The following is a 12,500-nucleotide window of genomic DNA, read 5'->3' as shown; positions in this document are numbered from 1 at the left end:
ACTGACCTGGTTGAGGTAGATGTCATAGCCACGAGGTCACAGGTACCCACTATTTACTATACAAACAACCAAATTAAGGATGATGAAATATAAGAAAAATGAACTTGTTTAAAATGACAGTTAAGTTACTACCATTCTTCATTTAACAGTAGAACCTGCGTCATAGTGCCGTTTTCTAGAAATACCAGTTAACCTTTTAGATTTTCTGTGGAAGTATATAACTATATATCTGTTATCTTATATTTTGTAGAGTTCATCAGAAATGTACCAACATACGGAAAGTTCACGAGGACGTTTCCAAAAGAAAGTGCAAAGTATGACTAAGGAACTGTGTACAAAAACGAAGATCTGGTTTCTTTCATCCTATGTTCGGGCAATGCATTTAGTGGCGATAAGACTACATTAAGGCTGTTCTTATTCATCTGAATACTTCCCTCACCAACCAATCCATCTTTTTCATTTTCATAACCACTACTTTTTTTATTCAAAAGTGCACCTTCCCAGTAAGTAATTAGTAGAATCATATTGAAGTCTTTCTTCATATGTCCGCCCAGTATTCTATTGAATTGCGCTGTAGTTCACATTCTTCGTTGAATTCTTCTGCCTTTGGTTTTTCATACCAAATTCAAAATAATGTGAACTACAGCGCAATTTAAAAGCATACTGGCTGGACATATAGTAAAGCAAGAGGGTCAATATGAGTCTACTAATTGCTTACTGGGAATCGAGAGAATCTTCAAGAAGCCTGATCTAAGAGAGTCTGGGAAGGTGGACTTTTGAATAAAAGAAGTAGTGGTTATGAAAACGAAGAAGACGGTTGATTGGTGAGGGAAATATTTATCGCCACTGAATGCATTGCAAGAACATAGGATGAAAGAAACCAGATCTTCGTTTTTGTCATGTTTCCCACGTAATGCAAAGCTCAGCATTAAGTAGATATCATGTTTTCCCTTTTAATTTAGTTCAGAAATGCATTTTTAGTTTTTGTAAAAGAAAACTATTGTGCCGACTTTGTCTATCCGTTCGCCCAGAGGTCCTCCAGTCATCAAACAAATTGCAGCCCTCTGGCTTCAGTAGTATTTACTTTATTTAGACCACCACCGAACCGTGGCTGAGTTTCATGGGCCGTGGCTAAGAGTTTTATGGGTCTTGGATGAAGCCACCACCGGACAGAAAACTTGACTTATTCGGCGCATTTTTTACTTGTTTGTCATACCGCTAATTTAAAGGTAAAGATTTACAGTAACAGTCAAGGTTCCGTTGGCCCCACCGATTAAAATACTTCGTTGTGTGCCCATTGCAGAATATGGGAGACTATAAATCTTATTGCAGCCTCATGTTTTCCGTGACATTTTCTCTCATTTGTTAGATGAACCACCTTCTTTTTCTGTCCCCAGGGAAACAGAGTGCAGCAGACAGCCACAAACTATAATACCAGGTTCTTTCCCCTGATGGCTCTAGTGATTACTTGTCCACTGTGGTGCGAGGAAGAAACTGGTCCCAAGATGGCTCTCATTTTCTTAATAACCACACTAGCCATGGCCTCCGCTTCGCCTCAGATGCCCAATTTCAAGTAAGTGGCTCATTCGCTATCTTAGCAATTTATTTCCCAGAGCTTTTCCTTCTTTATATGTATTCCACCGTGGGCAGCAAAGCAATACAGATACTGTTCAATGCGCTATTGTGATACTCAATAAGAGGCTTGCTATATTTTATTCTGGAGGAACACAGTTCGTAGAGCGGATTACTCCATATATGAAAGCGTAGGTTCGTAAGGTGGGAAAAATACATATATCTCTTCAATTTGGTATATTTCACGTAACTTCACTTGTCGGTAGGTGGTGGCTAAGGTAAAACAGAAGACTTTCGACCAGCTCATTGGTTTTTGTTTATAAACTTTATACTGTTAAGATTTAAAAGTAAATGATAAAAATTAAGTACCTCAATTATTGAATTTTCAAAGGTATTAGGATTAGGATATCGATAAAAAAAAAAGAGTAAAGAAAGAAAATAATTTTTAAAAACTTGGTCTGCTCTAAGCCCACAGTAAGCCTGTGTGCGCAAAAGTGTGATTTAATTTTTCTTGCTCGCTGGATAATTAAAACGACAAAAACAAACCCTGTTGGTTGCCGGTGGTACCCGAAGGAAATTTTTTTCACATTTTACTTCTTTTTCGGTGGTTTCAATAAAAAGATTACATCGGTCCGCGAAAGCTGACAAACTCCACTTTCGAGTCGACACAACGGCTGGTTGAAAACACCAGTAACGATTTTTTTTTTTTTTTTTTACAATGTTTCATAATATTATGGTCCTAATGTTAATAACTTTTATCGGAAACCGTCCATTCTCCATAATTTTCTAAATAGCTGCCACCATAGACGACCTCCATTATTGGAATCATATTTGTGGAGGAACTTTGTCCATTAACACAGTTTTATTTCTGATCTATTAAAATTATCAATAGGTGAAATCTAGAGGTTTTAGTGCTAACATATGTGCTTGTTAGATCATCCACCTTTTTGTTTGGACTTTTTGTTTTCTTAAAAATGTTAACTAAGTACTACACTAAAACTGTTCATCCAAGGAGAGTGTAACGTCCCCATCACTGTCAAACAAAGAAAACGGTCTGTTAGATAATGTACGTTTGTGCCATGGAACTCTAAATATGGAATGGACTTGCGCGTATAAATGCACTGTAGCTGATTGTCAGTGCGGCGCCATATGAAAAGGTGGAGATGACGCTGAATTGAGCTATTAAAGCATAGTCTTGCAGACGCTTTTTTTTCACTCTGTCGTCCTTAATTTTCCACCGATTTTAATAACTATAGGCTCATTGGAAAGCTCTTGAAACCCACTTTTAATTGCATATAATTAAGTATGTAGAAAATACGGCGCTTCAGCGTTTTAAGTAAAGATATCCAGATATGCATTTTACCTAGGTTCGCTTTTTTACTCTAGTACTGTTCCAAATTTTTAAATATCAATTTTAATAAATTTGTCATCGGTTAAGAGCTTTTGAAAAACACCTTCCAATGAGCCCAATGAAGCATTTATATGTCTCATACAATAGAAGTAATCATGCATGCCATGTGCTGAGACTGAGTGATTTCATGTCTTTGCCATGGGGTTATGGAATAAATTTTACCACTAAAGCCTGTTGAGCCCCTTATATATATATATATATATATATATATAATATATATATATATAATAATATATATATATATATATATATATATATATATATATATATATATTATATATATATATATATATATATATATATATATATATATATATATATATAATATATATATTATATATATATATATAGATATATGTATATATATATATGTATATAATGTATATTTACTATATTAATATATATATATATATATATATATATATGTTAACGGGATATTAATCTCGATTTTATTTGGTAAACGTGGAACCCCGAGCGTCAGGCAAACCGACACACAATCTCTCTCTCTCTCTATCTCCAAGCGACCAACGGCTCGCGACCTCTCTCTCTCTCTCTCTCTCTCTCTCTCTCTCTCTCTCTCTCTCTCTCTCGGCAACTCCTCTCTCTCTCGCAACCTCTCTTTCTCTCCACCTTTTTCTCTTCATTCTGTCAGGTAATCAAAATGAGAGGCAAAGTTTTATAAAAAAAATAACTATTTATTTAACAATGGAAAGATACTAAATCAAGTCTCACAGACTAACTTAACTCAGTTAACCCCCCAACATTAAAATGTAAAAAAAACAGTAATTTGTCACACCAATTGTCTCTCCCATCTGGGACTCTCTGTCCCCCTAGGACTCTTGGTCCCCCCCTTGCCAGTCAATTCCCACACAAGAACCATCTGTTTCAAAGACACGAGAAACACACTCGTAAGTACACATAAGTTTAATGACAAAGTTAAAGATTAAATATTCTTACAATTTGTAACAAGCCATTCCTTTTGGCTAAAGTAATTCAAGACTCACCCATTGCAGCCAGAATATCTCACTCACTGTTCAAAAAACACTTTGGCATCTGCCATCGTGGCTTTGCCTTCCTCCCACGAATCTTTGTGCAAGTCTTCCCATAGACTTGGCTAGTGATACAATATCAAAGTAAGAGGTGCACACGCACATACGAATGCACACTTCATTAACACCCCATATTACTGGCTACAACCAGTTTCCCAAAGGCACTTTGAAAAGACCCATGAACTCACATAACTACAGGACAAACATTGACTCGCCTAACTATGCAGTTTTCATATCACGCCACCCAGAAATCATTTATCAGCTTTTCTCAGGTCGTTGCTTCGGCTCTGTTCTCTGGATTCCAAAAAGGTCACAGCACATCACATTATGCTATTTAAATATATCATTAATTATAATCCCTACCACATATATATAGTTTATATATATATTATACGTATATATTAAATATATAATATATATATATATATATATATATACATAAATATCTATATAATATAGATATAAATTATATATATATATATATTATATTATATATAAAATAAATATATATATTGTGATGCCATCGACTCATGGATTGAAGCATGTACCTAGAGACTGAGAAAAGATTAGGGCTAGTAACCTTATCACAAAGCACAAGCCGAGAGCAGAAAGAAAGGAAGTGTAAGGAGCCCTACCTTCCAATGAACGCTAATTTGTCACTTGATGGGACTTGATAAGAGCCATGATATAGTGGATATCAAGTGACAGAAAATAGCTTAGTTCTTCCGCCTTCAATGAAAGTCTGGATTTGTCTGACTCAAACTACTCGCCTGATTTAAAATGGCCTCAACGCTGGTATAGTAGCTAGTGTTGTGGTGTGCCACTCAGATGTCGTGGGTTCGCGTCTCCCCCAGGCCAATGCAAGATCACTGTCTGTAGCATGATCAGTTATTGCCGCATTGTGGAGTCTGCGGTCGGAGTTTGCAACCAACATTCTTTGGAAGCTTGAATGTCAAGTCAGTGGCCCCTGTATGCTTGTTCCATGTCAATAGCTTTCATCTACTGAAATAATAATAACGATTATAAGGTCTTATTGTACTGTCATACGCTACAATATACGTATTTATGTAAAACGGGTAATCAAAAGCATATGCACTGACAAATAAAGTGCCGTTTTGGAGTACAATATTCCGCAGTTTATTTACAGAAACTAGCTAACGTAAACCAATTGATATCAATAATTCATAATATGAAGCGCCTATGATTTCCCAGATCCCTTTGTGCCTGAAAAATACTTGTATTTTTATGAACGCGTTTTAATTCCCATCTGATACATCAAAGCATATGTGAAATATTTAATTCCATGTGCATATATATAAGAGATAATGAATTCCTGGTTCATTCTTTGCTAAAGCGTTAAAGGAAATTATTCATCATCCAAAATATATTCCTGGCGTTATGTCCGCGTATACATAATATAATGTATGGTCTTCAAACTTGCATATCCGCCACTTTTTGAAATACCTATCAAACTTCTCTTGCTCGGGTCGTCTGCTTCGGTTCCCCTCGTTTCTGGGACTGTCAGACTTTGGAGTTCTCTTCATGAATCAGTTTTTCCCATTTTTTATGATTTAACACTTTTTTTTATCACCTGGATACTAACTAGTGAGTCCCATCGTGCATTGTTGTTTTATGTATATATATATATATATATATATATATATATATATTATATATATATATATATATATATATATATAGTATATATATACATATATATATCTGAAACTTTTTCAATCCTCTTCATGTGTCAATTTTTCCCAAATTCTTGTAATCTATTTTTCACAGGATGGTTACCACTTCTTCGAAACCCAAGAATAGTTATATATATCTTATTTACACACACACACATATGTATATATATATATATATATATATATATATATAATATATATATATATATATATATATATATATATATATTATCACGCCCGAAAGTATTTTCGTTCGTTTATTTATATATTTATTTATTTATTTATTTTTTGCCCACGCAGTCGTATGTTTGCTGCTTGTTAGTAACTGGGTGCTGTTTGCTTGTTATTTGTTTTGCAGTCGTTAAGGAGGATAGTTCTAATCCAATAATTTCTTCCTTTACATGATGACGTCGAGGCAGAGAGACTTTTTTTTCGGGAAAAGCCCAAGTTTGCCGTCAGTGATCCTCTGAACGCTAGAGAGGTTGGGATTGCCTCTGAGAGGTACTTGTCTACTGAGAGCAGTGGATTCGCCTTGGATCGCTGCAATGGTGTGTAGCTGTTAGCGCCCTTTATTCGACATCAACGCCTGCCTGCTTTTGAGTCGTCAGCGCTTTATACCACTGTCACGCCCGTTTGATCGTTCTCCCGCTGCTGATGCATGGATGTTTGTCTTCGAGGAGCAGCTATGATCGAGTTTTTATAAAGTTTTCGATACCAATCTTGGAGGATTACAACACTTGTCAATCTGCGACGGACACATTACGAACACACGAGAGGATATCAGCCTTGGACAGCCTCTAAAGGAACTTCAGATTTATCACCTGGTCCCTCATATTTATTACTGCAACTGCAGCGCCGTTGATGATACTTTACGAGGAGTTAAGTATTGGTTTTAGTAACTGTCCTCCATTTTTAGAGCTGCAATTAACAGCACTTCGTTACAACGGAACATAAAGTTTACGCTGCAGTGACCTGAAACTTACCTCGGTCCAAATATTATTCAATTATTTTTTTTCTTCTTTTGTAAATAAATATTTATATTAACATTTTCGCATCATACTCCCTCGTAGTCCTTTGCCATCATTGTTTACAAACTATAACTCGTAGTTAAAGGTACTTCAGGTTGTGCAAAATACTATTGTTTCTTTTATGTAACGGCTTTACGCAAATTATAAAGAACCTGCTTTACGTTAATGTTATTAAGTCGTGACATAAATTGGCGACCGTGATAGGATGGCAGATGGTCAGTGAGGTAGTGTGAAAAAGTATTATTTTTTTTCTCTTTCTCTCTTTACGGGACACTTTAATAGTTCTTCGTGTTAAGCAGCAATTGCTCAATTTAACGAGATGTCAACTTTAAGCGAGTTAACTGCCATTGGTGAGAAACTTGGATTGTCAGGATCTGACTTAGCATATTTCATAAAAGAGCAACAGGAGCTCGAACGCGCTAAACGAGCACAGCAGAGAGAAGCTGAAAGAGAGCAGAGAGAAGCTGAAAGAGAGCAAATGGAAGCAGAAAAAGCAATATTGGCTGAAAAGAGAGCTCTTAATGAAGCTGATAAAGAAAGGCTTGAAGAACAAAGTAAAACTCTTCAGTTAGAGATAACTTTAAAGTCTTTAAAGTCCGACGAAACTTCTATGAGTGATTCTGTGCCAGCTAAGTTCAGTGATAAGTGGGGAACTAAGCTAATTCCTAAGTTTAGCGAGTCAGATGTCGGAAAATTTTTCGTTGCTTTTGAGAAAGTAGCTCATCAGTTAGCTTGGCCCAAGGAACTCTGGGCTGTATTAGTGCAATCTGCATTCTCTGGTAAGGCACAAGTAGTTTATGCAGCGTTAAGTGCAGAAGATTCCAGTGATTATGATATTGTGAAAAAAAAATGGTTTTAAATGCATACCAGCTAATCCCAGAAGCTTACCGGCAGAAATTCAGATCCTGGCGTAAAATGTTTAATCAAACATTTGTAGAATGGGCAGGCCAGAAAGCAGTTAAACTTGACGAGTGGTTGGCTGCAGAGGAGGCAACTACATTTGCCGAGTTACGAGAACTGGTTTTGTTGGAGGATTTTAAAAACAACATTCCCAAAGACGTTCGCATCCATATAGAAGAATTTAACATTGATAATGTGAATGAGGCAGCAAAGGCAGCAGACAGATTTGTTTTGTCACACAAGCATTATGGTAAGAAGAAAACTCATTGGGAAGCAGGTGTGGAAAAGGTGGAAGTAATAAAGGGTAGAGAAAGTCCTTCATCGCCTTCGAGGGGTGCGAGGCAGGCCCGGGACATTGTTTGTTATAAGTGTGGTAAGAAAGGTCATGTAAAGTCACATTGTCCTGAAGTAACTAAGTCGGTTAAACCAGTTATGTTGATGGATTGTAGGTCAGTGCCGCCTGTGTCTTCTAGTCTTGAAGGAGAGGTGAGTGGGAGTATGCCTTATGGTAAGGAATTTGAAGACTTTGTCTTTAGAGGTATAGTGAAAGTTGGATCTGAGGCAACTGATGGTAATATCGTTGCATTGCTACGGGATACTGGCTCGTGCCAGTCCTGCATTCTGGAAACCTCTCTCCCTAAAGATTTCTCACGGAAAGGTCAGGATTTTGTGTTGCTTGGGGGTTTCCCAGATACAGTAACATCTTGGCCTGTGGAAGAAGTTTATTTGGAATCTCCTTTGGTAACTGGTACGTTGAAACTGGCTGTAGTTAGTGCATTGCCTGTGAGTGGTGTGGATTTGTTGATAGGCAATGATGTGATGCAAGGGGGTGGCACACCCTGTGCATCAGAAGGTCGAAAGGGGGCTAGTGTGGTTAATGAACGTGTTATGGTAAATGTTAAACCTGTTGTTCCTGTAACCCGAGCCCAATCTAGAGAGGTAGTCAAAGGTAGAGAAGCTGATATAAATTTGGAAGACTGCTTCCAAACCAAAACTCAACCAAAGACAAAGAAAGGTAAGTCCAAGCAGATAAAAATCTTTCGTCTAAGTCGATGGTTAATGTATCTGAAGACTTTGATACAGATTCTAGTTGCATGTTTCCAGATAGGCAAACCCTAATTAGTGCTCAAAAGGAAGATGGCGAATTGAGGAGTATATATGAAGAAGCAGAGCAGCTAAAGGAACAGGAGGATTTAAGTGAAGCAAGTTATGTATTAAAGAATGATGTCTTATATAGATTAATTCGTCCAGTGACCGCATCTATTGATGAAGAGTGGAAGGTAAGGGAACAAATTGTAGTACCTAGTAAGTTTAGGCATTTTATTTTGCAAGAGGCTCATGAAAGTGAATGGGGTGGTCATTTAGGAATACGAAAAACACTGTCCAAAGTCAAAGATAATTTTTTTTGGCCTTCTGTAAAGAGAGACGTAGTCAGACATTGCAAGTCATGTCACCAGTGCCAAATGGTTGGAAAACCCAACCAGAAAATTACTAAAGCTCCTTTAATTCCCATCCCAGCTGTTGAAGAACCATTCACGCAAATTGTTATTGACATTGTGGGTCCTTTACCCAAAACCAAAACAGGTTTTCAGTACATGTTAACTATAATGGACAGAACCACTAGATTTCCCGAGGTAATACCTGTTAGAGGCATTAGGAGTGGTATCGTTATTAAGCATCTCATGGACTTCTTTTCTCGTTATGGTTTGCCTCGAGAGATACAGTCGGATCAAGGTTCTAATTTCACTAGTAGGGAGTTTCAGGCTAAAATGAATGAACTTGGCATTAAACACAACTTGGCATCCTCATATCATCCCGAAAGTCAGGGAATACTTGAAAGATTTCACTCGACTTTGAAGAATGCTTTGACTAAGTATTGTTTAGACCATGTTGAAGAATGGGATAAAGACTTGCCTTTATTGCTTTTTGCTTTAAGATCAGCCCCTAGTGAATCTCTGGGTTTTTCTCCTTTTCAGATGGTCTATGGACACAATGTGAGAGGGCCTCTTGATTTATTAAGGGAACATTGGGAAGGGAGTAGTGGTAAAGTAAATCTTTTATTATGTTTTGTCTTTCAAAGAGAAATTAAGGAGCATTTGGCAATGGGCCCAAAATAGTCTCTCTACTTCGCAGGCTAAAATGAAAACTCATTATGATAGAAAGTCCCAAGTTAGAAATTTTGAAGCAGGAGAACAAGTACTAGTATTACTTCCTATTCCAGGTCAGTTTAGGGCTCAGTTTGTAGGTCCAGCAGTGGTTAAGAAGAAATTGAATGATGTTGATTATTTGGTGGAAATTCCAGGGAGGAGGAAAAAGTATCAGTTGTGTCATATTAACATTATGAAGAAATATTTTTCCAGAGCTAACACTGTTAAATCTGTTTCAGCTGTTGTACCTAAAGAAGGTAATGGACAAGAAGTGGAAAGCAAAGATTATGGATGGAATGGCGAAAACTCTAAAATTTTGTGTAACCCAGATAGTTTGCTTAAACATCTGAATGCTCAGGAAGCTACTGATATTAAGGATTTATTCAGAGAACATCCGTCAATATTTAAGGACACTCCCGGTCTTGTGCGTAGTTTGCAACATGACGTGGCACTAAAGCCAAATGCCCAGCCAATTAGACAAGCCCCTTACAGGTTAAATCCACAAAAAGCTGAAGCTGTGAGAAAGGAAGTTAGTTATATGTTGGAGAATGACTTGATAACACCAAGTAGCAGTCCTTGGAGTTCCCAGTTGTATTAGTGAAAAAGGAAAATGGACAAGACAGGTTGTGTTTCGACTACAGAAAAGTAAACGACCTAACAGTTGCTGACAATTTCCCTCTGCCTCGCATAGAAGATTGCATAGATAAGATTGGTAATGCCAAGTATATTAGTAAATTAGACCTTTTAAAAGGTTACTGGCAAGTTCCTCTGACTGAAAATGCACGGAAATATCAGCCATTTATAACACCTGAAGGTTTATTCGAATGTAAAGTCATGCCCTTTGGCATGCGTAACGCAGCCAGTACCTTCCAGAGAATGATGTGGATGATCACGAATGGATTGAAGGGTTGTGTAGTTTATCTGGACGATATCATTATTTTCAGTGACAACTGGAAAGACCATGTCGATAGAATCAGGGCCTTATTTCGTGCAATTGCTGACGCTGGTTTAGTGGTAAACCTTTCTAAATGCGAATTTGGAAAGGCTGAAGTTATCTACCTAGGACATCACGTCGGACAAGGTAAAGTATTACCCAAGGAAAAGAACATTGAAGCTGTACTAGCTTTTCCCACTCCAAAAACTCGGAAAAATGTAAGGCAATTTGTTGGTCTCGCTGGTTACTACCGTAGGTTTGTCCCCAGTTTTTCTGAAATAGTAACTCCTTTAACTAATCTTTTAAGAGAGAAATCTAGATTCTTGTGGGACGATACATGTCAACGAGCCTTTGATAAATTAAAGGGCATTTTAAGTACCTACCCTATTTTGAAATCACCTGACTTTCAGAAGGGATTCAAGTTAATGGTGGATGCCAGCGATCTCGGAGTAGGGGCAGTGCTGTTGCAAGACGATAGTGAAGGTATTGAACATCCTGTTTCATTTATTTTTTCCAGGAAACTTAATGAGCATCAAAAGAAATATAGCACAATCGAAAAGGAAGCCTTAGCTTTAGTTTTAGCTCTACAACATTTTGAAATTTATGTAACAGCTAGCGTTGATCCAATTGTTGTGTATTCAGATCACAATCCTTTAAAATTTGTGAACAAATTTAGGAACAAAAACAGAAGGCTCACTAATTGGAGTCTTATGCTTCAGGAATATAATTTGACTGTAAAACATGTGAAAGGGAAGGACAATGTCGTCGCTGATGCCCTCTCTAGAAATCTGTGATGTCTTTTTCCACTTGGATTTTTGTTTTGTTTTCGTCTTTTTCTTTTTCTTCCTGCAGTGTCTTTGGTGCAACATCTCGTTCTTTCATTGTTCGATATCGTTGGTTTTTGTTTGTGGAAGTGATAATTTACTGGTCTTGAGGTTATTTAACGTTGCCGTTAATTTTTTTTTTTTTTCAGTACATGTTGAGATATAAAATTAGTTGGAACTCGTCTATGAGTTGTAAAAAAAATTATATTCTTTTTACCTATTAGGTTGGGGGTATCACGCCCGAAAGTATTTTCGTTCGTTTATTTATATATTTATTTATTTACTTATTTTTTGCCCACGCAGTCGTATGTTTGCTGCTTGTTAGTAACTGGGTGCTGTTTGCTTGTTATTTGTTTTGCAGTCGTTAAGGAGGATAGTTCTAATCCAATAATTTCTTCCTTTACATGATGACGTCGAGGCAGAGAGACTTTTTTTTCGGGAAAAGCCCAAGTTTGCCGTCAGTGATCCTCTGAACGCTAGAGAGGTTGGGATTGCCTCTGAGAGGTACTTGTCTACTGAGAGCAGTGGATTCGCCTTGGATCGCTGCAATGGTGTGTAGCTGTTAGCGCCCTTTATTCGACATCAACGCCTGCCTGCTTTTGAGTCTTCAGCGCTTTATACCACTGTCACGCCCGTTTGATCGTTCTCCCGCTGCTGATGCATGGATGTTTGTCTTCGAGGAGCAGCTATGATCGAGTTTTTATAAAGTTTTCGATACCAATCTTGGAGGATTACAACACTTGTCAATCTGCGACGGACACATTACGAACACACGAGAGGATATCAGCCTTGGACAGCCTCTAAAGGAACTTCAGATTTATCACCTGTCCCTCATATTTGGTCCCTCATATTTATTACTGCAACTGCAGCGCCGTTGATGATACTTTACGAGGAGTTAAGTATTGGTTTTAGTAACTGTCCTCCATTTTTAGAGCTGCAAT

The 12,500-nt window shown here is 37.4% G+C and overlaps 1 protein-coding gene across 1 annotated transcript in view; it reads left to right on the top strand.

Moving 5' to 3' along the window:
• The window catches only part of LOC135212720 (glycine receptor subunit alpha-4-like), a 162,215-nt gene that overhangs the window by 86,621 nt on the left and 63,094 nt on the right, over positions 1-12,500 (top strand). Inside the window, exon 2 of the mRNA XM_064246418.1 lies at positions 1,398-1,573. Within this exon, the coding sequence (XP_064102488.1) occupies positions 1,452-1,573 (122 nt within the window). The 5' untranslated portion in view covers positions 1,398-1,451. The remainder of the gene's footprint in view (positions 1-1,397; positions 1,574-12,500) is intronic.

Source organism: Macrobrachium nipponense, chromosome 41 (genome assembly GCF_015104395.2).
Source record: "Macrobrachium nipponense isolate FS-2020 chromosome 41, ASM1510439v2, whole genome shotgun sequence".
Taxonomy (NCBI): Eukaryota; Metazoa; Arthropoda; class Malacostraca; order Decapoda; family Palaemonidae; genus Macrobrachium; species Macrobrachium nipponense.
This window is presented reverse-complemented; position numbering and strand designations above follow the sequence as displayed.